The sequence below is a fragment of the Halichoeres trimaculatus genome, unplaced genomic scaffold (genome assembly GCF_033239565.1).
Source record: "Halichoeres trimaculatus isolate MK-OKI-2021-1 unplaced genomic scaffold, fHalTri1.1 fHalTri1_scaffold_9, whole genome shotgun sequence".
In the NCBI taxonomy this organism is placed as follows: Eukaryota; Metazoa; Chordata; class Actinopteri; order Labriformes; family Labridae; genus Halichoeres; species Halichoeres trimaculatus.
Genome location: NW_027437188.1, coordinates 14,316,279 through 14,342,063, shown reverse-complemented (window position 1 = coordinate 14,342,063; position 25,785 = coordinate 14,316,279). Strand labels below are relative to the sequence as shown.

Here is a 25,785-nt window from a genome sequence, read left to right as displayed (position 1 = left end):
CTGTTAATTTAGGACAGCAGAGGCAAACACCTTGCAGAGATTTGTGGTCAAACACATTTGATAAGCACAACATATAAATTCACACACACCATTTTTAGGCTTTGGGGCTGTTTAACATTACAGTAACTTTCAACATTTATATTTTTTGCTGAACATACACACATATGATCAACATCATCATTGGTACTTTTTCACCTAAAAAGAATGTACGAACAAAAAAGGGTGTTTTTCTGCCAGAAAGTCATTTTAATTGGTGTAAAATCAATTGGTTTGATTAAACCCAAAAGCGCAAGTGGCAATTTGTCTGACCAACATGATGTCATGCATGACAGACTTTATAGGCCACAAAGTAAGAAGTTAATGTGCAACACAGCAAAATAATAATAAAAGAAGAAAAAAAGTTCCAAATAACCCCCTCTGTCATATATTCACTACTCACAAAAAGTTAGGGATACTCTGCTTTTAGATCAAGTTTCAAAACACAACTCATATGCACTGTAACCTTTGCAGCTGAATTTAATTTGACCTTTAAGCTTTTGAACAGCAAAGCATGCTGTTCTGTAACAGCCAGTGTCTGATCCATGAATCTACCACTAAATGTTCTGCTTCAATGACACATAGTATGTAAACAGTCCTCCTCACCTTGCCCTTCACATTTTGATATTATCAGAACAAGATGACACCCAACAATCATTCAACAGTAATCGGCCATTGCAGGGCTCCAAACAAGATTTTATTTGAGGTTTCAACTGTGCTTGGAGTCCCAGAAAGACAAAGAAGTTCCCAGCTTTGGCCACTTCCCATGCTGTTGACCACTTCATTGTGAACAGTTCAAAACAGCTTGCATCAGCACGGTCTGTGTGCTAGATGACTTGCAGCGATACCTGACTACAACACCAGGCACAGGCGTCATCGCCTTGCATTAGTCAGGAAGAATTTGCATTGGAAGAGAAATAAGTGGGTTTCAGTGCTGTTCTCTGATGAAAGGCGATTTACACTGAGCTTAAGTGAGAGTCACCAACAACAGTGGAAATGTCAAAGGGGGCGCAATGTATCAGCTGTTGTTGTCATCAGTTAATCCTTTGGGGGTGGTAGTGTTGTAAATAGCACTTTGTTAAGCCAATACTACCTAAATAACATCATTAACTTTAGTTTTATCCTTATATAACCTCCTTTTAAGACATAAAATCAAACTCTCTGCATTTCCATAAATTTCCCTTGAATATCCCTAACTTTTCTGAGTAATGTATGTCTCCACACATACCTGCATTAACCTGAGCAATACAACTGATTGTATGCCCAACGTTACATTACCGTGAAATGGTATAAATATACTATATCAAAATGCAATTACAAGGTTAAAGTCAAAACAGCAAAAGAAAAATTATCACAGTGCATTTTAAAACCTAAACAGGTTCTTATAAAACATTCACCTCATCAACAGGGAGCTAAAACATCGGTGAGATTGAGGAGGAGAGTTAGAATTCAACAAACTCATGCATTACAAAGACAATGGTTTGGATAGGAAGCTTTCATAACATTTTTTTTTTTCACAATTGTTTATATAAAAAAAAGAGTATTATGTGTTAAATGTTATCTTAACATTTACAGTTCATTCTACAAGGTGTCTGTGCTGCAAGTGGAAGAGTGCTGTCGGTAAGAAAACAAGAATATTTAGTTTACCACATTAACCGCCAACACGCTTTATGAGTCATACAAGCACGTCTTTAAGAGAGCGAGAGCGCGGTAAGAGGAGGAAATGCAAAAGGAAAACAGACTTCTGATTATGTCCGCTCGAGTATTTACTGTAAGATGCTGTAAGATCTGTGCTTAAGAACTCTTTTTTTTCCCCTGTAATGTTTAAACATACAGTAGCATGGTTTGTCCTCAGGAGAGGTCAAGATCTACCAAGATATGTTCAAAATGATTACAACTCCCATTTGAAACCCTTTTGAAGCCTGAAGATTTTTATTTCAGAGATTACTATTAAGGTGTTTTGGAGAAAAAAAATGTGACTACAAGTTGACAGGTGGGTGAATATACATTGCCACATTTTCACATCTGCACTGCTGACTACCAGACCAATAGCAGATTCCAGCTATTTCACAATGACATCACTGCAGACCCAAAAGCTACGTCCTCTTGGTTTTATAGGCATCAGCAAACGGTTATTATTTTTCTGTTTTTCTGTATCTGATGATGTCACCAACAGGGACAAGCAAATAAAAACAAATGTAGCTTAGTGACAGATCAGTCAGTAAGACTGTGTGCACCCACCTTTCTGCTCCCTCTCTCACTCTTCCCACTTCTCACTGTCAGCTGACTGAAGGTGTGTCAGCTTTTCTCTTTCTATCCAATTACATGGTCACAGCTTCAATCGTAAGCCAATCATCTCATAGCTGTCAAAGGTTAAACGCTGTCTCGTCTGCTTGTCAGCTGTCCTTCAGGCTCGCATCTTGACCCTCCTCCTTCCCGGCGGTCCTCTCTGAATCTTTAAGATCTGGCCTTCTCAAGACTCCTACCACCACCAGTGTCTAGACTCCATTAGGGGATATTCATGATTCATTTCGTCATTATACGCCCTACATTGATTATTTTGCATAATGCTTGAAGAGGTCTAACTTTTTTTTGCATTTATTCATCAAATCTGTTCATAACGCTTTCTGGTGTATAAGTCTTTCCTGATTGAAATACTGTTATTGTCATTGAGCTACTTGTTCAGTGCTGTCACAAGGTCAGAGTCCTGGTACACCCATTACTTTGATTTATATCTAACTCCAAATGACACATATGCCCCTATTTTACAAACCACTGTCTTAACACTCACCTGTTACCAGTCCATTATCTGTTCACATGCCATTGACACTGGAAGTGACAGGGAAAGGACAACTAAGTAATGAACCTGTTGTGATGACAGTTTTCTGCAAACTGTAAATACTGCAAATGTACATTGACATTACAATTGCTAGAAATGGTGAAGAGAAAAAATACGGTATACATTCATAAATATTGTCAACCAATAGAAGTAGCTATACTGAAGTTAACATAGTCAGATTTTAAGTATAGTATTCATAGGCTTTATATGGTGTGATCCATTCCTTGGTACTGAAATGCAGTGCTGTTTGGTCCATGGCACAGCTTTGCAACAACATGCAATTACTTCTCCAGTGTTCATTCTTGGTGAAACTGTCTTGAGCAGAAGATTTCCCGTTGATTCCTGTCATCATCAAAGTCAAGTGGAGGAATCATATATGATTTCTTCTTCTTGAACAAGTTTCAAAAAGCCCCCAGGCCACTACAAACCCTTTCAAGTGAGTGTTTCAGAAGCGTCACAAAGGTAAACTCGGGTACATGTTGGCCTGCGTATGTGTCACATCTGGGGGGACGTGCTGTATGTGATTGTTGAGGGGTAAAGACAGAGCACAGTGTACTGATGTCTTCCCCGATGGTCTGCCGAAGTGGCACCTGAGCAGCGAACAAAGATGATGAAACACAGACTTCCGGCAAATGATGAAGACCCAGGGATCCACAATGGGGTTGAGGGCGTAGAAGCGGAAAGCAGTCAGGTTCTCTGAGTCCCCACAAAAAGGCTGAATTGCATTGATGAAGCCTGCAATCTAAAGAAAGAAACAGTTGGGTTTAGACAGTGTAGACTATTTAAAGGTTAAAATTAAGGCAAGAGATACATTAGTTAGTTTAGTGCGAACATTTTGCCATATGGTTTTAATCTTTACTTATCCAGTACAGGTTGGTTAAGCATTTGTGACAAAGAAACATTTCCAATAACCTACTCTGCATATTATTTTTTCCTTCCTTTGTTTCCTTCTCGCTGCCTCATCTCAACATCATTATTACAATGATCAGCTGTCTACTTGAATGAATGCATTTCTAATATTTGTTTTGCCAGGTAAAATTTGGTTTGCCGGACTCAAAATCTGTCTTTTGTTGTCTTTTTCAATTGTTCATGAGATCACTATATTTAATTCCCTATACTTTTTCTTGATCAGGCTTCTTCTAAATAAGCTAACAAGTGTTGTACTTAGCATTACTTAGTGAACATAAAATCTGTAAGAATGTTTCAACAAGTATAAAAATAATTTTGTTTTTGTAAAATTGGAAAAAGCTTTATGGCCAGGTCATGTTTTTCTATAAGAAATGGTGTAAGACATTTTAAATGGTAAATGAAGTTTGAATAATTATGAATAAATAAATGAAGAAACATATAAATACAAACTAATAATTTATCAACTTTTGCAGTTAGTGGATCGTCTGAAAAGCTGTGGTTTTAACAATAACAAGGAGATAGTGGTTATTGTTCACAAAAGATTTAGCAGTAGTGGCCATGGTAGTTCATACTTTGCTAAGTTAGCCGAACATTGGCTCCTAGCTGCATTGTTCATCTTGTCTTTTTGTTTGTTGGGAGTTCATTGGTCTGTTTTGTTATAGTTTTTATACTGAAGCACCAAACTAACAGAGACACGCTCTTGGTAAAGATGATAAAAAGGCCTTTATACTTTTGTCATGATTAATGCTGATCCTCTATCTTGTTGTCTAAGAGGGTGATGGTAACCAGATGCTATTTATCACATTTGCACTGGGACCATTAAATTGTGTTTTGTAACTGCGGTCTTTTATCGACTTTCTCAACAATTAAATGATAAATATATTCCTCCTTCATCTGGTTTAGACTATTTTTGGTCTCCTCTAGATGATATTTGATCTTTCTGTCACTGAAAAACCATCAATAGCACCCTGAAAAAGGTCTCCTTCTATGACACCTTTAGGGCTGAACAATTTTGGAAAAGAATATAATTGCTCTTTTTTTTTGGGACCTATATTGCGATTGCGATTTATTATTCACTGAACACAAGCAACAAACCATTTACATGTTAGGATGAAATGAGAAGATTGAAGCATGAAGTGATAAGAATAACATATCTTTAACATGTCATATGATTTAACTATTGCAATCACAGTAAAATATTGACTGATTGATTTAACTCCAAGCCTTGTAGATGTGTAATGTAATTATCATTACCAATCGAAATAAATATGAGTCATCTCCCCTATGAACCCCACACTAAATAAACTGCAGAAATGTAATTTAGACCAAATCTCTAGCTCAACCCCTGAGGAATGCACTTTTTTGTAAAATGAAAAAGACACGCTGTGTGAACATAAATATAAATATGAGTTGCATAAAAATCATACTGATCTCTCATTATGAACAAGACACAAACTAAAGTAGATGCACAAAGGCTTTGTGCTTTGCCATAGGTCAGTTGCAGTATAATACATATGCATCACATGAGCTCACTGTCTTCATAAGTTAACTGGACTTATAAGATGCAAAACCTTACCAAAGTATTATCATTAAATAAAGAGCATCTGATTTTTCAAACTTTTGCTTTGCTTTTGGAGAGAACAAACTGAGACACAGCACTGGACAATACTGATGGGAAAAAGCATGTCAACATCTGTCTTCTTAAGTAAAATCATACCAGAGGAAGCTTATTTACAGGACAGGGTTCTGGTCATGTATAAAGGTTAAACATCTTGTAAACTGAAGGGAGCCAAACTGAGTCTGAATCATACCTCTGTGAGATCAGAACAAAATAAGTTGTGGAGCTGCCGCTCTGCATGATAAAGTTGTCTGCCCTTTGATATGAAAGCCAGATGACAACATGTGACGTGTGTTTAGCTCCAGTGTCAGTTAAGACTGCAGTCCTTTTTGTTCTGCAAGGCTCTAACAAATGTCAACATCAGTTGCTCTATAAAAACAAACAGCCTGTGTGTGTGTGTGTGTGTGTGTGTGTGTGTGTGTGTGTGTGTGTGTGTGTGTGTGTGTGTGTGTGTGTGTGTGTGTGTGTGTGTGTGTGTGTGTGTGTGTGTGTGTGTGTGTGTGCAGTGCTCACATTTGATACCAGTAGCACAAGTTGTCCTGTGTTCAGATACAGACAATACAGCACGAGAACACCTGAGCTAACCTTTAAGGTATGACTTGCTGCAGATAGACAGCCCAGACATCAGCAGCTGGTCGTCATACATCACATAGGGAGAAAAAAAAAGGGCAGTGGCTGAACTCTAAAGCTTTGTTGTCACCTAACTGTCCTACTATATCAACAGTCCTCAATTGCCTCTATGAAATATCTAACAAACCAGGACCCAATCAATAGTTTGTGCTGGCTGAGTACTTGTGTGCACTGCTGTAAATGTTTCCTTGTTGCTAGGGCCTGGACTGAAAACTAATAAGCTGAAGACAAAGTGAGAGAAAGTCCAAAGCCACATCAAGCCAGACTACCAGGAACCAGACCCCTGGCAAACTTTGTCTCTGTGCTTATTCCTGGCGAAGCTTAGGAGGGTGTGATCAAATTATGTACACCCACCAGAATGAGAGGCAAAGGGAAAGGAAGAGAATGTGTTCGCAAAAACAAATCAACAATAATTATCTCTTGATTCTTCTTGAAAGATGTTGGGTTTAGTTACATGTGACCTACAAAGCCCTGGAATGTTGTCATCCTCAATGTGTCAGAGGTGGTTTTAATCCAAGGTGGAACAAAACAACGCCCAAACATTCATAATATTTTAAGAAGTAATCACATTTTTTGTGGACAAGTAAAATGTTTGAATTGCGCAACTAATGCTGTCAGCAAATGTTGGGTTTTCACTGATTTCACAGGTTTAAAACATCAAGACTTCGGTTTTTGTGAAAATACTCGCACAACCACAATTCCACCAGCAGACACTTCAGTATCAGGTGGCATACAAATTCAGCTAAAAATTCCACTTGTATTTTTCTGTGAACATTTCAAGGTATGGCTTTAACTATTTCTCATACACCATGGTTAGTCATAATGTAATGTGTCCCCTAGGCTGACTGTATGATGAGGAGTCATCACCCTTGCTTATCTTTAGTTACTATCTAATAATAATAATAATAATAATAATAATAATAATAATTATTATTATTATTATTATTATTATTATTATTATTATTATTATTATTATTGTTTTGATTATCATTATTGTTGTAATTAAGTGTAAAATTATTAAGAAAGATGGTATACTGGTGACTTTGGCAAGCAGAAATGATTGTTGTCTGCTGTGTTTTTATTGTTAAATGTTATTTTCAATCTTTAAAATTTGGATCATGATGAAACAATCTTAGTGGTTCTTATATCATTTGTTTAATTTGTTTTGTTTGCCTATTTCCGTACCTTACTCCTCACAATCAATGAGCTGCATCTATTGCAAGGTAACACTAGTTTACTTAGATGGTTTAGCTGGCTGCACAATACCAAGTGGTTATTCGGTGTGCATAGGCAGTGATATGGAACCCTAATTTAGTAGCTAATTTACTTGTTGTCCAAGATATTAATTAAATATGGAATTAGGAAACATATAAAACCCATAAAAAAGGTAAGTAGAAACAGGGCACCTTTTGCAAAGATGTAAGAACATCACATAAGACAGTTTATCATACTGTATGCTATAAGCTGTCAGTGCTCAACAATAAAAAATGACCCTGTTTTTTAAAGGTTGACCTTTTGTACTTAAACAATTACAAACCATTAAATATCTTGGCCCACAACCATGAACATACCTTTTGGTAGCTACAATTTGTTATTAGTTAAACTCAATAAATGTTAGGCGTACTTGTGTCAAAAACCCAAACAAACATGTTGGACGAATGTCTCTTGCGCTCAACATTTACTTTATCCATCATGTAGTGTTGTCAAAAACATTTCAAACAGACATGAATCATACACTGCTACCACCCTTTCCTTCACAATATCACCCTCAGTCTCTCCCCTGTTTCCATGTGCCACTCTGCCTCTTATGGACCTCTCAGCAGACAGAGAAGGTTACATATAATAAACTGTTCTCTCTAAGCACTGCTGGTTGTGGAGACAAAACTGATGAGGTGTAAACAGGGGCATATAGTAGTCTAGTGTTCAAAAACATGTCCTGAAATGGTTTTGCAGCAGCTCAGGGCCGGCATGATTATTTGGGAAGACAAAGAATCATGCAGAAGCAAAAAGATTTAAAGGCACACACTGTAGGTCTGTTCATAGACATGAATCGAGGCCACAGCACTCACATACAGATAATACAAACACTTAAATGCCTACAGAGTCTGTTAGACATTTAAGACATGCAAATTTATGACCAACAACACCACTGCAACCTATACTTGGATCTGCTGCTAAAACAAAAATGTAAGAAAAAAACAGTACCTATTTGAGTTAAGGAATGTAACTGACTTTTCGAACTTAACTTTTTATGGGTTTACTTTTATGCTCAGTTGTCAAATCTAAAGATAATTAAATTTGAAAATGTATACAGATGTCTATGGGCTAAGTAGTTTCTTAGAAATTACCACAAGATGTGATTTGTAAATATATATTGTGCACTTTTTACTTGAAGAATAGATTATCAAAATACAATGAGTACAGCTTGATTAACCAATCATTTCAGGTCTTGAGCACTATCCTTAGAATTTTAAATGACTAAGCCCAGCAGCTGGGTTAATGTGCCTAGACCAGCTGCCATCAATGGTTACATCCTGGCAGAGACATAAGCTGCTATTTAGTGTTGATGACTGATGTGTCTTCAGAAAACGACCTCCATAATGGATGTCTGCACTCCCCAGCCCAGCCCATTGTTTTCCATCTTGTCAGAGTGTGCTGTTTGTGTAGCACATAAAGAGAGAGGCAAATGCTGCAGCCCTGGATAAATCACTTAAGGGGTTCTTCATAGACGCCACATCCACATCCTCCAAGGCACCGGCCGGTTTGCCATTAGCACACAGTCTTAAAGCCACCATCTGTGTTGCTGTGGTTTTTGCCCATGACATGGCTAGCTTACTTATCCTGAAAAGTACCATTAATTCTGAACAAAGTACAAACATTTCGAAGCAACAAATACTGCCACCCATACAATGCCTTTTACAGTTAAAAACTTGAATGATACAGACTGAAGATGCCAAATTACAGTTTGCATGATTAACAACAGCATGGCCCCACAGTGGAAGACTCCAGAAGCTAAGTTGGCCTGACTGCAATTTGGACATGTAAGCCAACTGAAAACATTTGATGCATGGTGACACAGCCATAGACTCTTTTTCGTGCATTAGCACATTCATACTGACAGTAAGGAAAAACATAGCCCACGACCAGGGCTTGACATGAACACCTGCCAACCCGCCTAATGCAGGTAGATTTCAGCTGTGGCAGGTAACACTGCCAGTCCCACCAGCTACTTTGGCAGGTTAAATTGTTTAATGGTGGTTTTCTGAGAGTCACACTGGCCATCGAAACCGTGCTGTACTCAAGCACAATTGCCCCCTTGCAGCGCTGTTCCCCAGCTGGAGAGCACGGCCATCAGTCACACTCATAGACTGTATATAGAGTGGACAGCGTGGCTCAGCCATTTATCATTGTACGGTTTTGAATCCAAAATACCGCCGTCTCAGGCGCCACCGTTGTAGCAGTTTGCAGCCAGAGTCTGAGCAGTAGAGACGATGAGGGATTCTGGGAGAATCTGAGTGAAGGTAGCTGACAAAAATAATAATCTTTAATTTTTCTTTCGAGAGTCTACTCACTTCCTGACTCTACCTACCGACATATTTTACAATCCCTGAAAAAAGTACATGAAAACGGAATCTGTCAATCATCGTTAAATGTTACGTAAAACCTCGTTTTTACCTCGTATAACTAATGAAAACAAAACTTTTCAGAAAAAAGAGGACTTCAATACAAGACAGCCAAAGGATATCTTCAAATCACCACAACAATCAGACATGAGAAACATTTATACCAGGTGTATTACATTTTTAAAGTTTGACCACAGCCCATCTGTAGTGACTGGAAAGCCGGATTTTTTAACCTATACTGCAGCCAGTCACCAGGGGGAGCAGTTTTTGTGGAGACGTCACTTCGAGCCGAGCATGCGGGCGCCCATTGTTTTACTGTCTATTGTCACACTACTCCAATATGAACAGGACTTTAGCAGGCATCACGCAAACCAATGGCCCGCCTACATCATTGTGAAGCATCTGTTTACATGAAGCGCGATCTCATCCGAGTCAGCACAATGAGGCACAGTGTCTGGTGAGCAAAAAAGTTAATGTGAAGCCCAGCACAGCAATACACTATGTAAAATGTGGATGTGGTCTCTGCGACGTCACACAACTGTTCCTGATAGTTTTTTTGAACCAGGCTGTAAATAGATTTTTTTAATGTAAAAGTCTGTTCTTTTGGCTTGGTGTGTACATGGTTTCAGGTCTTCAGCCTTCCTCATGTGGATTCTTGATGAACAGCATCTTTTAGAAATAGGCTTCATTTTTCTAAACTGGATGTTCCCCCTTGGACACAACAACAAAAAAATCAAAAAATCCTAGCTAGGATATTTCAAACCAACAATTACCTTTTTTCAGTTTCAACATTTCCACATTCAATATGTTGTGTTTGCACTTTCTGGTTAAAACATAAGCTTTTGATGTTTTGCAGAATGTCATATTTAGCTCTCATCAACATTTTACTCATCATCTTAACTCTGGTGACATTGAAATAAAAAAAAGAAGATCCATCTGTTGGACATATATTAAGAGGTATTAAACTGTTGATAAGACACAAAGTGAATGCATCCTTTCCAGGAGCTAAAAACATTAAACATTTATGAGTGGCAGCAAAGTGAGGCATTGATGTCGGAGTGTTTTTCTCTGGATGAGTTTCATCAGGGGAATTCTGCTGTCATGAATGTCCATTAGTGGGTTTTTCTTTTGAGGAAGCACACAAAGCTGCCAGTTACCTGGACCCCTTGTCCATTGACTGAATGAGCTAATGTTACAAACTATTCCAGATGAACAGAATCTAATCAACTATATGGAGAAAAAAATGAACTAAGTTGATGATGTTTTACATACTCACACACATTTTCAACTATAAAAGGTTAAAAACCCTACAATAGTTCTATGTGAACTGGCTTGGTAAATGTGACCATGATCACATCACAAAACTTTGTTTAGCTAAAGTCAGACAAAACAGGCGTTCACCTAAGTTCTTGTTCCCTTATATTTGGTCAGATTATGTTACAAGTAACCAAAGTCTTCTGTGAACCAGCTTATGTTGCTGAAGTCAGGTTGTTGACTATTCTTGTTACTTTGTTGGCTATTTATGATGGTTTTAGAGTATGTTTCCAACACATGATAACTATTGTTAGCTGACAAGAAAAGTAGGTCATAGATTCATTTGTGAAAGTACTTTTGAGCTCGAGTTATTTCCTTTTTCAAGCTTGTGTTGTTTCCTTTTTTGAAGCCAGCTAAAAGCCTGTGTCGTCATTTTCAGTTGATTGCAACACAAATGTGGTCACTGGAAGCCACGTCATCAGCCGCCACGTTCCATTTCATAATTTCATGTGGAGTACTGTGTGTGTCTGTGCCAAGTTGCTGAAGGCGCACCGCCTCTTCACTTGTTTATTTTTCTTGTAGACTGAAAGGAAAGAATTGTAATAGTCATAACTCCTTTTATGAAACCAAAGACTGATGCTTTTGACTGAGTTACTGAGTGAGGAGACTGAGACTCTGTCCACGTTTTATACTTTCTAGTAAATGGGATGCATTAAAACTCCGTTGTGATTCAGACACGATATGTCTACATGTCTGAGTGCTTTATCATAAGTGGTAATTAGGGATGGGTAACTTTCACATTCGCCTGATACCTAGCACTCGGTATCTGTAGTCACTGGTACCAGTTTTTGGTACTTTTGTGTGTTCACGTGGTAATACTTGTTAGTTTGTTCAATAATAAAATCCTTAAGTTTTTCAATTTAAAGGTCCCATATTATGCAAAAATCACTTTATTAAGTCTTTTCGTGAAATTTGTGGGTCTTTAGCTTTCCTCCCAGCCCACAAAATGTGATATTTGATGACAAAACCTGTACTTACTCGTGCTTGTGAATGTAAAATCCTGACCTAAAATGAGCTGTTTGGATTTTGGGGTTTTGCCGATGTCAGCGATTCCCTTTTTTGTCCAATCAGGAGCAGGTCTGACCTGATTGGTCCACTGGAGCAACTTTAGCCACTTAGTCTTGTCTCCTTCCGTCTCGGAAGAAGACAAGACTAAGTGGCCAAAGTTCATTTATTAAGAAAATGTGCCAGCTACACACAGTAAAACTGTAGGTGTATGCTAGCCACTTCACGGCTGACTGCTTTTCAAACTTTGGACAGTACAACAGAGGGATAGCGAATAGACTGGTCCTGAATCCAGGCACATTACCAACCATCCGCCAACAAACCTGGGACCCTGGAAATGTGACTATTTTAAATGCTGTGTGCTGTGGAGCAGATGTAAGAGCTTTTCCTCAGTGTCCCCCCTGTCTCTGTGTTAGCTTCAGGATGCTAACTTTAGCTGCGGTTAGCCTGTTGTTTAGCCTGTAATGTTATGGTAAACTAGCTTTGATGATTTCTAAACATTGTGCACTCAGAGCCCGTGGCGCCGCTCTCAGTGATGGGGAAGAGCGGGGCGGTATCAGCGGTGGCTAGTTTACATATGAAGGTCACGCCCACTAAATCAGACCGTTCTGAACAGAGGGGCTATGAGAGCCTGGAAACAATGCTGCTGTGCTTGGTTTATTGGCTTTTTGGACCAAAACATGTTACTACCATTTCATAAAAACATCAATGATCCATATTAAACTGCAGAAAAGGAGCATAATACGGGATCTTAAACAAATGTATTCTTCATTATATAACCTTGCAATGCTGTGTTGTTGTCCAGCATAGAAAATTGCATACTCTTCCAATCCCTCACACTCACAAGGATGCGTTTAGGTACCCTTACATGGTACCTTTTAAATTTCAGTGAATTGGTACTTGGTACTACATTGGTTGGAGTACCTAACTTGGAACCCATCCCCAGTGGTAACAGAGTTATATAGCACCTTCCTAGTCATCCTGGCCACTCCAAGTGCTCTACACTGCTAGTTGCAATCACCAATCCACACCACATTCACACACCCAGTGCAGAGACTGATATGGTGGGGGACCATCAGGTTAAGCGAGTGGTTCTCGAATGGGGGTACGTGTATATTCAAAAAGAGCAACCAAGCAAAATCCCTCCAACACCGTTTATTCAATATAGGTTAAAGTTAAAGTTCATAAACAAAGTATAAGATCCAATAGACACTTATAGTACAGTGCTGTGTTTTATATCTTTTGTTCCAACTAAAACTGCTTTGCACTTGTTAGTGGTACTTGGCAGTAAACAACATTTTACAGGGTGTGCATCGGTGAAAAAAGTTTGAATACCACTGGTATAAGCTAACACATTTATACACATAAACAACGCTGGAGCAGCGTCTTGCTCTAGGACACTTAGGCATGTGACTGCAGGAGCTGGGCTTGAGCCCCCAACCTTCAGACTGAAAGATAAGTCAACCCCTAGGCCACAGCTGCCCACAAACTTTGTTCATCAACTTCTTTTTAATTGATTTACTGAGTGTTTTACTGCTACCATATTACCTATAAGTAAGTAGCGGAATTCTTTCCCTTAAGTCTCGTCTCCAGTCACAGCTAGGAGTACACAGATGACATTAATTTAACATGTTTTGGAATGCTAAAGTGCCAGATATGCTGATGGGGGTGATTTCACATCCTACGCTGGTGGGCTGTTCCAGAAATCCAGACTGGTACTCTGGTTATAGCTTTCCCTAATGTTAAACTGCTGTATTTCAATGTTACCACTCTGACATAAGGCTGTCTACCTTTACAACACTGCAAATAAAGTCTGTTTGATCAACACCTGTAGCTCATAAACCAACAGGAGCTAATTAAATAGCTAGGTCTGTTTTCATACCTGAATACATACTGTAAAAGCACACTACAGCCAGTTACACTGCAGGTATAAAAAAATCATTGTCTCCAGGCCTTTAGTTTTAGTGTTTCCTTAATGGCCCAGACATAAACAACAAACTCGAGCTGTCATTTCAGAGTTTCTGTTTTGTTTGGAGACTTAAAAAACAAACACTACATGATAGACATGATCAAACTAAAATCAATATAAGAAACAATGCTCACATTGTTTTAGGGAAACACGAGATAATTACAGGCCAAACCACATATGACTTTATTTGCCTCAGTTACACAACCTGCTGTATTTGCAATATTTCCATCCACCAAACAATACATACAAACCAATTTTCTCCTTTCAAAAGTTGTGCAGCTGTATGCTATGGATTAATTTCTTATGTATACTGGTGCTTATGGGAGAAGAACAGCATTAAAGTCTTTCATCATAAGAGTATTGCCAGAAGAGGCTGAAGACACATGTCAAATAGTGCCCTGCTTCGCAGCGCTGTGTCACTGTACTTCTTGGTAGCTGTAGAGCTTTGATAATATTTACAGTTGGTTTTTAAAGTCCCCAAACAACTAGCCAGCAGCTTCCACAAATGCCTTTTTTATCATTTCTCAGTGTTGGAAAGACTTCTGTGCTTAACATCGGTGTGACTCACTCTGAATAAGGCTTTGGTGGCTGCCTTTGCTTTTGAAGTCAACCCAGAGAAAAATGACTGCTGCCCAGACAGCTGTGATTTTAGTTCCTTCACCTTTCTCTTTCCCAGCTTGAATTCAGAGGGAGAAAGGTGAATCGAGTGGCCATCGGAGAGATGGATGATAGACTCACTTTTTAACGTGAGATCAAGCAGTCAATCATGATCATATCACTTTAGGACATCCCCTATAAAATACTCAACAAGAAGACACCCATCTACAGAAAATCTAAGATTATGAGAGGGAAATGTAGTTACATGATGTAGCCAAATAATTTGATCAACACCCTCACTTCTTAAGGTATTTGGTTGAGATGGCCTGGCACAAATGATGTAAACAAAACAAATTTCATAAATGAGCATCACCCCTGATTGGCGGTTCAGAGGCCAATGTCTGTGTTTATGTATTTCTCTGCTTGGAGTTGTGTGACGCGCTTGTCCTAGAGTTAAACAGAAGGCCTAGTAAGCATTGCTCATTCACTACTTTTCAAAATGCATTGTGGAATATATTTAGTGGACTATACAAGGTGTGTCTCAAAGTGATAAACTGCAGTCTGCTGTCTCCCCTCTCCTCCGTGGAAGTCTTTTCACTGTCAGACATGCCCCACATGGGATATCACCCAGTGATTGGACGCTGAAAACAGCAACTGAGGATCTGGAACAGGTCATAAAGCTTGGATTCAAAAAAGGTTTGATGTGAGCTTGAAGCACAAAGTACTGAGAAACAACCATCATAAAGACCAATATAGCAAAGGATCCATAGCCAGTCTTTGTAAAGGGTGAGGTCAGATTCAGCATCCAATGATATATTTTATACTGTTAAATACAATGAATAGATTAAAAATATCATTTTGTAATCAGTTCATTCATTTCCCTATTGATTCCCTTTTTCTTTATAAAGATTTAGTCTGAGAAAAAAGTGTGTTAGAAAAACAAAAATTCTTACATTTCCTGATGAGTTCCTGAAGTTCTATTTACGATGATGGAGTTAGTAAAGAGTAAGACGATTTTTTGTGGCTCCTGCTGAGTGCTCTTTTCTAGTTTCCAGCAGTGGTTTTGTTTTCCAATTTCAGCCTGCATATAGTTACAGAAGCTGTTTTTTGTTGGCTTTCCGTATTTATTTATTTATTTATTATTGCCAACCCCCCCAATTCTGACAATAACAGTGGGAGACAAGTTGAGTGTATTTTTTTTTCTTTTGAAATGCAGATGAGGGGGAGGGGGGGACTTATTCCCAGCACTTATTTTCACATCCTGTACACTTGTAAACGTCATGTGCGCTTCAATAGGCTCTAAAATTTCCCAACCACAGAATCTGCACTGGCTGTCTGGTTACAATTATCTCTTTGGATTTGTTTAGTCCCCGTTGACCGCACACTCCAGCTCAGGCGCTCTCTGAGGGCAGTTCCTTCCTCCAACACATTTAAAAAATGACAGATGAAACAAAATGACGCCTTTTCTCAAAAGGTAAAATTAAAAAATGCGTGAATAACAACATTTAACCAGAAAAATGTGTGCTTTGTTGTTTGAACTTACAGGAATGATTAACGGCTCAAAAAGGCAGCAGAGTGATTCAATCTGTGCTGTCACGTAGTCAAGAATTTGTGTTTGGTTATGCACAAGCTGTGATAACAGAAAACACCCACCCAGGCCAAAACTGCTTGAATGATGGGCTCATAAGACTGTCAGAGCAAAAGTCATGAATCATAACCAACTTTATGAAATGGAGAGATTAATGACTGGAGTCAACAACATCCAACTTTATCTTATGTAACAGTTATGTTTGAAAGACATTTCTAAGCGTGCATACTGCTTCTTTGACCAGTTCTTCTTTTGTAAGGCAGGTTCATCCTGTGATTCTTTGCGGCTAATTCTTTAGTAAAATGATGGCAGTTTTATGAAACTATGTTCGCGCTGTTTTTCCTCCTTCAGCAGAACAACAGATGATCACAGCGTTCTGCTTCACTCATGGTTTGTTTGATGGGTGTTGTGTTTCACTGCTGTGTCTTATTAGGTCATATATCTCCAGAGATTGTAATCAAATCGGGGTATGAAATGAGGATCTTCTTGTTTTCTCTGAATTTCCCTAAAGACAAGAACAAATATATCATGGTCCATTAAAGTTAAGATCCAGTTCCTGTTTGGTACTCTTCCTGGATTTCTTCTACTGCACATTTTAAACACATCTTTGGAAATGTATTGTATTGACTATAGAGAAATAACCATAATAACAAGTTACACATGTATGCTCAATTCTCTGCAACTGCATCAACTCTACCCTCTGGAAATGCATGGTTCTGGTTTTTTTTTTTTTTTACACAACATCAATATGTTTCATATTTAACACACAATCATGATCCTACTCTGGACGCATGCACACATGCATTTGGGTGATAGCAATAGTGCTACTCATTGGACACAAGTGGTATTCAATACAATAAACTCCTTCAAACATGCTTCCTATCATCTACATTACTGAATATGATAATTATATCAAACTCACGGCCTGGTCAGAAGCAGTGCTCCAACCCTTTTTTTATGTTTAAAGCTACCCATGTATATTTGCCATACGAGTCACAACTCATCTATATACATGGCTTTTGCTGAGGCGGATTTTGCTGCTCATGCAGTGGCCGCTTATCCTCCATTGTGGCTTTTACTGGATCTTAAAGCCCTCTAACAGTCTACATGTATTCCATCTAGATTATGCAAACTGCAAATGTTATTTACTCAAGTTGGGGGAAAGAAAAAAAGACCCAGAGCACTGTTCCAGTGTGCCTTCACTTGCAGCCATGTTTTCAGGTACGCGTACGTGCTGCTATGATAACAAACAATCCATCACAAGCTGCAACTCCTCCCTCAATGGCTGCTTTAGAAGACACTGCATGTGTCACAGTCATGTTTGGAAGGCTGTCCCATTACAAAGTCCCCTTCAAATGTGCAATACATTTCCTGGGCCCAATTATAGTATCATACAGTGCATGGATGTAGTCTCTGTGGCGTCACCCCTTGTTTTGAAGCCTATTGTCATCTACAGCTAAATTAGAAAAGCTGAACTCAGCTGATCCTCTGGAGACGTAAAGTGAGGTAGAGAGGTGGGCTTTGAGCTTCCTCAGGAACAGCCTCAGGATGCCCGTCTGTCAGCTGTCCCTCTGATTAAGCTAACTTATAATCTTAATATTTTCCAAACTGCTGAGCCAACTCACCTGTAAAGCTTGTGTAGAAAGGAAAATATTAAGACCAAAGTAATTTTTTGTTCAAGTTTTTCAACATGTCTATTTTTGTGGTGACGATCTGCTGTTTTGAATCAGTACGCACATGGTTTCAGTCACTTACTGAATTGCAATTTTAAGCATGTCTGCGTTGGCTTTATTTCTAGCTGTGTGAGCTTGAAAGAAGTTTGTTTGGGTTTGAAGAGACACACCAAATCTTTTCAATTACGAAAGACACACTATGAGAAAAAGAGAAAACCTCTGTTAATCTGTTTCCTCTCTGCAATCGGCTCTCCACATCTGTCTTTACCCATTTTGAAACTGTCTGTGCTTATCATTACCACACTCACCAGCACCTGTTTCCCGTTTTTGTCCTCTAATTTGAGCCTGGGGCCATATTCTTCTGTTCACAGATATACACGTCAATATTAACCCCTATTTTTCACTCAAGGGCTGTTACTGATGTGATTTGTTGTTACAATAGAACAGAATGAAACTTTATTGTCCCCTTGGGGAAATTTGTTGTGGACTTAGCGCTGATATCATACCGCCTGTCTGGGCACAGCCTGCTCATAGACGGTCCTCTTCATCACCTTCATGGCAGACTGTACCAGAGACAGAAGCTTAGATTTTGACTGTGCATGGAGATTACCAAACCACGCTGACATCCTGTACCTGATAATGCTCTCCTGGGCTGCCTGATAAAATAAAAACATTATTTTTCGGCTGACACTGTTGGCCTGTTCAGTATCTTCTATGCAGGTGACACCAGCAAAACTAATGATATATAGATTACACTAGATTAAAGGGAGTGTTCACAGCCCTGTGTTTTTGTACTAGGAGTGAATGTACAAGTATAAAAATAGCCTAGCTTGTGTGTATTGTGTGCATGCTGAATAAAGCATTAAGCGGCCAGAGGGAGTCCTTATTGTTTAGGATACAAAGCCAGTTACTGATTGCATAGCATCATCTTTCCTTGTGGAAACCCAAAATGAGGATCAGAGAGCATCAATCTCCCAGCAGCACCTGTGGCACCTCAGGCATGATAATAGTTTGAGAAACAAAGCTGCCTCTTATCTTGACTTTGTCCTTACATGCCCAAACTAAACCACTCCTGTGCCGTGTGGACTCATCTGTCACCTCATACATATGCAAATATCATTGTTCTCTACGCTGCTATCACAGAGTCCTATTTCAGTCATTATTTCCAAACATGTGCTTTTGCATGAGCAGACCCATTCGTTCCACTTCTGTACAGCACTTCAGAGATTTCAGCTTTGAGTCATCTTGGACAGGTCTCATTCTGGGGACTTTCCCCAATACGCCTGCTCTCGTTTCACTAGATCTAGGTCCTGCTCTATGCGAGGAGTGTCTGATCAGCTATCACCCTGTCATTCTGCATATTTTTACAGGCATTCAAGTCAGAGCTAGTTGATGGACTAAAATGCTCTGGGCTGTTATGTAACAATTCAGTTGTGTACTTAAGGTCAAAGTCCTTTAGGGATTTAAAGAGTCACTATCGTCTTACTGCATAAGATTGTTTTTCTTTCTGGAGACGCAAGCATTGCAAACATGTAAAAATCTGTGTTTTTTTACCCTTGACATTGCTTCTTTAACCTCAAAAATGTTTGCGGTGATGCTGCATTGACCCCAAAACTCATGATGCTGTGTGACTCTTCATGTGCTTATCCTCATCCCTACAAATACCCTTGTGGCTCAGTTTGCCCTGGAGGTATTCCTCTATTTCTGTTTTTTTTTTTTTTCCAAAGAACAGAATGAACACCTGTCCTGTTGTAACCCACTAACATGTTTTGTCTCTGCATTTCACATCTGATTGCAAAGCCACAGAAAAGAGGATGAGCAATCAAGATCTAGAGGAACTACGTGCTTTGTTGGCTGCACGATGAGGCAACATTTTTGTCGGTTCTTTGCTGAACATGTTGGATTGCTCTCTTGGTGCAGGAGGTGAGTCCCTGCAATGAGTGAGTGAGTTCAGGATTTTGCAGTTCTGCTGGATGTTGGAGATGAACAGGCCAAGTGGTGTTGTTTCAGCAGTAATGAAGGCTTTTACCTGGACACTCTTGAATCAGAGGGGGTTGAGTCAAAAGGGAAAACTTCAGATCTACTAGTTGATCTTCTACCCAGCTGTCAGCAGTGACCAAGAATAAAGATTGTGGGAAGAAGTGAGTTTTCCCTGAAGGGTGGCTGGGTTCAGCCGCAGAAACCGGGTCAGAAGCTTGGACATCCAAAGGACACTTACAGCACAATGATGTAAAATTTACTTTTTGGCTTCTTGCTGTGTTTTGTCACCCAAAGCTCCATTTGCACCAAGCCATCCAGTACGGAGCAGTACAGTTTGGTCAGATCGGCAAGGCCTGATCCAGCTTGTGTTTCCATCGCCAACCGTACCCTTCTTGGAAGGCAGCGTGTAAGCCGGATGCTGATAGCCGCATCAATTACATAATAGCAGGACCTCATAGCAGTGTGACACAGCATACCCCGCTAATAAATCCAATGAAGAAGAAAAACATGACACAGTCTCATTTTGACAGCAGTTCCACGCTGTTTCATGACTCCATTTTCCAAACAAAAAGAAAGTCTTCTCCATTATCTACACAAAGTCAACTGGTTGTCTTCACAAAGTCGATTTAAGCATGGCAGGGTTATGTGTTGTTCTTTATTACTACTGTCACATGGGAAGTGACTCTTTTGACCAATCAATGAACGGCAGTGTTCCTAGCTGCACCTTTTTGGGTTGAATCTATATGTCAGGCACCCCAACAGAAGGGTACCAGAAAGTAGGACGGTTCAAGTTGGGAACCTGTTCCAGTCTTAGTCCAAGACCTACAAAATGAGTGTTGTATCGAGACAACCAAACTGAACGGCTTGGCTGGACCAGGGCTGATCATTACAGGAATGAGTGAACATTAGAGTGCTGACCCTAAATCAGAAGCAACACTATTGAAAACCTTTATTATAGATCTAAAACTATCCCCCACATTCACTTCTTCTCCTTCAAAACAACCAATCAATAAGTACAGGAGGAATTCAGAACTACAATTACAAATTACTTCCAATCTTGATAAAAGCTTGTGGTATTACTTGCAGCACTTTATTGATCCTGGTATTGATCAACAACAAATGGGCTCCATACTTGGGTGGTTCCCATGGGAACAACAGAGAGAAGGAGTTTGGCAGCTGTCAAAATGTGCTATCAGCCTATGCACACCTCTCAAAAGAAGACAGCTTTGGCCGTTTATAAAGTAAAGAGGACAGGACAAACAGAACCACAGAAAAGACTAATGGACCAGTGTCGGTTTTCCTTTCAGTGGAAACCTTTTGTCAGGGCTAACACTTTGTTGATGAGATGTGCTCCTACTACAACAAGTTAGCAACAGGAAATTAATTTCACATAAGGCTGAGATCAAGGATGACCAATATGTATATATATATAAATATATATATATATATATATATATATATATATATATATATATATATTTATTTATATATATATAAATATATATATATATATATATATATATATATATATATATATATATATATATATATATATATATATATATATATATATATACATACATATATTGCTTTTTAGCGTTTTTGGATGAAACATTGTCATGTAAACGGGGCTTCATTCATTCTACAAAGGCAGTTTGGGGTCGTGTCCCGTACAAGAACACTTTAACATGTAGACAGTGAGACTGGGAATCAAACGCTGGACCTTTAAGTTGGAAAATGACCAACTATCCCTTAGTAATAACCATCCCACAAACTTGGGAAGCCTCTGTGATTCATGCTACAGCAAAAACATTCACAGACAAAAGATTCCATACTTGAAAATTAGGCCAACTCACCACATAGCCTAAAAAAACATTTTTCTGAGAAACTCCCACACATGTTATCATAATCTTTTAGTACATATACCACCAAAACAATTTGTGAACTTTTTTGCCTCAATACAAATAAATAATCTCACTCAACAACAAAGAGCACATTTCTACTTGTTTGCTTTCACTCAGCATTCCTTTCTTTGAGACCTAATCTATAAATACAGATGTGCATCACCTTTGTCCCAAAATCTATGCTCAAAAAAGTAAGCTTTTATTTTCTGTCACCTGCTTTACAAAAACCCGTCCACAGAGCCAATTCATCAGAGTCTGAGAGAACTGTCTAATTTTGACTGTTTACTTGTGAAAGGTGTCAAGATACTTCCTTTCAAGGGTGCCAAATACAACATTTTCATAATGCCTAACAACTTGCTTTTCTTCAACATCTGGTGTGCTCCAGGCAAACAAACTTGTGTTAATCATGAAGCCAAATCAGTCAGAAGAAATCCATTCTCACACCTCATCACCATCGTTTGGCACCTTTCAGCTCCAGCCACAAAGATGTACATGCATATGAGCAAACAAACAGGCACGAACACGCCCACGCATGCTGAGATGATGCACAAATACTTAGTAACAGGGCCCTGAATTATTCACTGTAAAACACTGGTGATCAAGAAACTGCAATTGTTACAAATTGGTGTAGCTAGATAGACACTGAGACATCTTACAGTCGGATGAAACTGCAAATTTCCTCATTCAGTTTTCCTCATTCATGGACACATTACATACTGCTGTTTTGCGAAGGTTTAAGTTGGTCTTTTGGTTTCCTTTAGTCTTACTCACATAGTGTTGATGAGTGTGTTTCCTTACAACGGATCATTCCTCAGGGCGCTCTTAGCCACAACCCCTTTGTGTGCCTTAGTCAAACCTGGCAACTTACCCTGGCCACAAGCCATCCAGATGTAGACAATGAGTGGTTGGGAAATACCAAGAGCAAGACTGCAACACTCACTTTTCAATATTTTCACCATATGATCTTTATGATAAGAAAAACCTAGTATACTAAATAAATAAAGTAGGGATTCCTTCATTATACAACTAGCATGGATCATATCCTTCAGTTGCTGAACCTCTGGCCAAAGTTTACAGAGGAGCAAACAGGAGGAGGGTTAACCTCAGACTCCTGCAAGACAAGCTTTGGCCTCTGGGAAAGGCAGGGCAGGACCAGTCCTCCAGGTTTGGCACACTCTTTTTTAAACAAGGACATTAATGGAGCTAAAAGACTATTGAAAGATACAAACATACAAACAGGAACAACAACAGCATGCCTTGTAAGGTGGAGGCTTCACGCTCAGTGACACCTTTCATCACTGGAGGCAGTCAAGCCATTCACAACCATTAAAGAGACGCCGTCCTGGCACGTAAACAAAAACATCATCTGTCAATGAGATTGCTGAACTTTCTGTTTATGTGAAAGTGAATGAAAAGGAAACAAACTATTCTTACAAGCTAAAGGGTTTGGAAAAGTCTCTGAGGCAAAAATGACTCTTACCCTTTAAAGAATTATTCCAAAACTGATACAAGCATGTTGAATGCTGCTAATACTGTCTGAAAATACAGGACTGTCCATGCACAGACCCCATACCATAATCTATAAGCTACATCAAATGCATAGATTTAATTCAGCTGAAAATGTACCTTTTTACTAAAAGGTAGCGTAATAGGAAGCCAACCCAACAACATGCAGACTGCTGTACACATGTTTTACAAAAGCAAAGGAAAACGGATATCCACATCTTTCAATCTTTAAGAGCAAAAACAGCAGTACAGAGCTAGCAGTGGAGTCAAATAATTTTTCTCATGACACTTCAGCAGACAGTTCACTGGCCTCAAAGCTTTAGCTAAAATGATGTTTGCTTAATTTGTCTTCTCTTGATTTTAGGTAGACTGTTCAGAACCTTTGGGAGAAAATATCCTCCATACATATAAATTTTATCATCAAGTTTGTTTCTGCTAACATTTGCCGAATGGTTGTACATTTTGTTTCTCTATACTTGCATATATGTTATGAACATAAAGGTGAATCTTCTCATCTTAAATTTATTGATGTTTGATGACACTGCTCTACTTTTTACTCTCTGTATGCTGTGTTGACGCTAAAATGTTGTTTATTCACTATATTTTTGTGAGATAAGGTCCCAAAATCTGTTACTCTTGATTTATTCGTTTTGGTTCATAACTCTAAATAAAAAAAAGAAGACTTTCTAAGTCAGCCAAAACAAAAATGACTGCATGCCATCAGTACACAATCACTGGTACAAAGCCTTCATTTTATTTTATTGATTTAATTCTATTGAATTGGTATTTTGATTGATGGATCTGCTAAATCAGGTATCACACTTGGTACTAAGAGGTAAAGATCAAGTTTAAACATTTATTGTCCACCCTGGAAAACTGGCTCGAACAATCAGAGTGTAATCACACACGCCTAAGTTTAGCGTCAATTACGAAATACTTTTTTAAAAAACCCCAACATTTCATTGTTTTTTTTCTCTCCTTTTTTTGGATTCACTTGGGAGGTTTGTTTTGTTTTTAGCTGACTTAATGACACATCATTGTGACCGCTCTCTCCTTCTCTAGGCTACTAAGTTGATAAGTTGCTGACATAGCATGATTAAGAGGTGAAATCAGAAAATGTGCTTAAGACAGGCCACAAAAAATGACACATAGGGAGTGGAAAGTTTAAAAAAGGGAAGTCACTTCAACAAACATACTCAAAGGAGGATCTTAACTGGACTTACTGTGAGGGGCAGAGAGCAGACGACGAAGATGAGCGTTATGAGTGCCAGCAGCACCAGGTGGTCCATCTCCTGTTCCCCCTGTCCAAACCAGGCCAGGCTGAGCCTCTTCTTCCTCACATTAGACCCAACCGAACCACGCCGCATCATCTGGTTCCGGTGCATCTGACACAGGCTCACAATCACTGAGCCATTGCAGACAAAAACTGCCAGGATCAGGAGAGAAATTAGGGAGGAGTAGGTAACAGAGAAGGCCCTAACCAAGGTGGCCTGCTCATCCCCAGTTGCGTCCATGTCGATGAAGCACCACGTCCCAGGACAGTACTGTCTGAATTTGCCAAAGCCAGCGTATGGCAGAAGGCAGAAGAGCAAAGAAAAAAGGTAAATAAAGAAAAGTGTAAATTTGGCAAAGCTACGGCGGATGTGCACTGAGTAAAAGTACGGATGGCTGATGGCCAAACAGCGCTCCACAGCCATGGCACACAAGATGAGAGTTGGTGCCAAACCAAAGAAACTCACGGCAAAGCCGAAGAGTTTACACAGGCTCTCACCACCCAGACCAATCAGGGACAACTTCTGGGCATAGCAGATAAACACTGGTGGGCTGAGGAGACAGGTGCCCAGCAAGTCAGTGAGGGCCAGGCCAGTCACCAGGATGCAGAAGACCGAGGATCTGGAGCGATGTTCCTTTTGGTGCACACCGAGGATGAAGAGAGCCAGGAGATTTCCAACCACTGCAGCTAAAAACATGATAATGCTTGTGGCTGGCTTGCCATCCCCATTAACGATGAGAGTGTCATTGCAGGTGATGTTGTGGCATGACTCATTTAGAAGCATGCTTCTGGTCATGTTAACCTTATGGAAGTGAAGGGAGGTTCTCAGTGGAGAATAATCCAGGAGTCCTCAGACAGCGAGGGGTAAGTCTGACCTCTTGATCCCATTGGGTGGCTACAGAGAAAGCAGGGATGCTTAGTAAGACCAATCATGTTTCACTGACTTCAAGCATGTGTCCGTCTGAATTAAACACTCAAAGTATTTCTTTGAAGGAAATTAAAGAAAATTGCAACCCAGTGCTTAAGACAAGTTTTACTTATTCATTGGTAATCATACAGATTAACCTTACACCACAGCAGAAACATCTGAAGCATTCACTTATTTCATAAAGTCGTATAATAACTTACCTCATCTTTCGCCTAATCTTTGCTTCAGAAAAGCAGCAACACTTGTCTATCATTGATATTTCTTCTCCTCTGTCTCTTCAGTCTTCTGTGATTTAGAGTCCAGCTTTAATAAATGTTCAACGTTTCCTACATCGATGTTTAAATACAGAGTGTCCGAGACCTGGTAACGCCGCGATGATCACCTTGTGCTCTC

The 25,785-nt window shown here is 39.3% G+C and overlaps 1 protein-coding gene across 1 annotated transcript; it reads right to left on the bottom strand.

The window, feature by feature from the left end:
* Window positions 1–417: 417 nt before the first annotated feature.
* On the bottom strand, window positions 418–25,785 carry ptgir (prostaglandin I2 receptor). The gene is made up of 3 exons (XM_074679759.1): window positions 25,593–25,785; window positions 24,415–25,359; window positions 418–3,617 (listed from the first exon to the last, which is right to left on the bottom strand). The coding sequence occupies exons 2-3, from the start codon at window positions 25,258–25,260 to the stop codon at window positions 3,330–3,332; spliced, it is 1,134 nt and encodes a 377-aa protein (XP_074535860.1). The 5' UTR covers window positions 25,261–25,359; window positions 25,593–25,785; the 3' UTR covers window positions 418–3,329.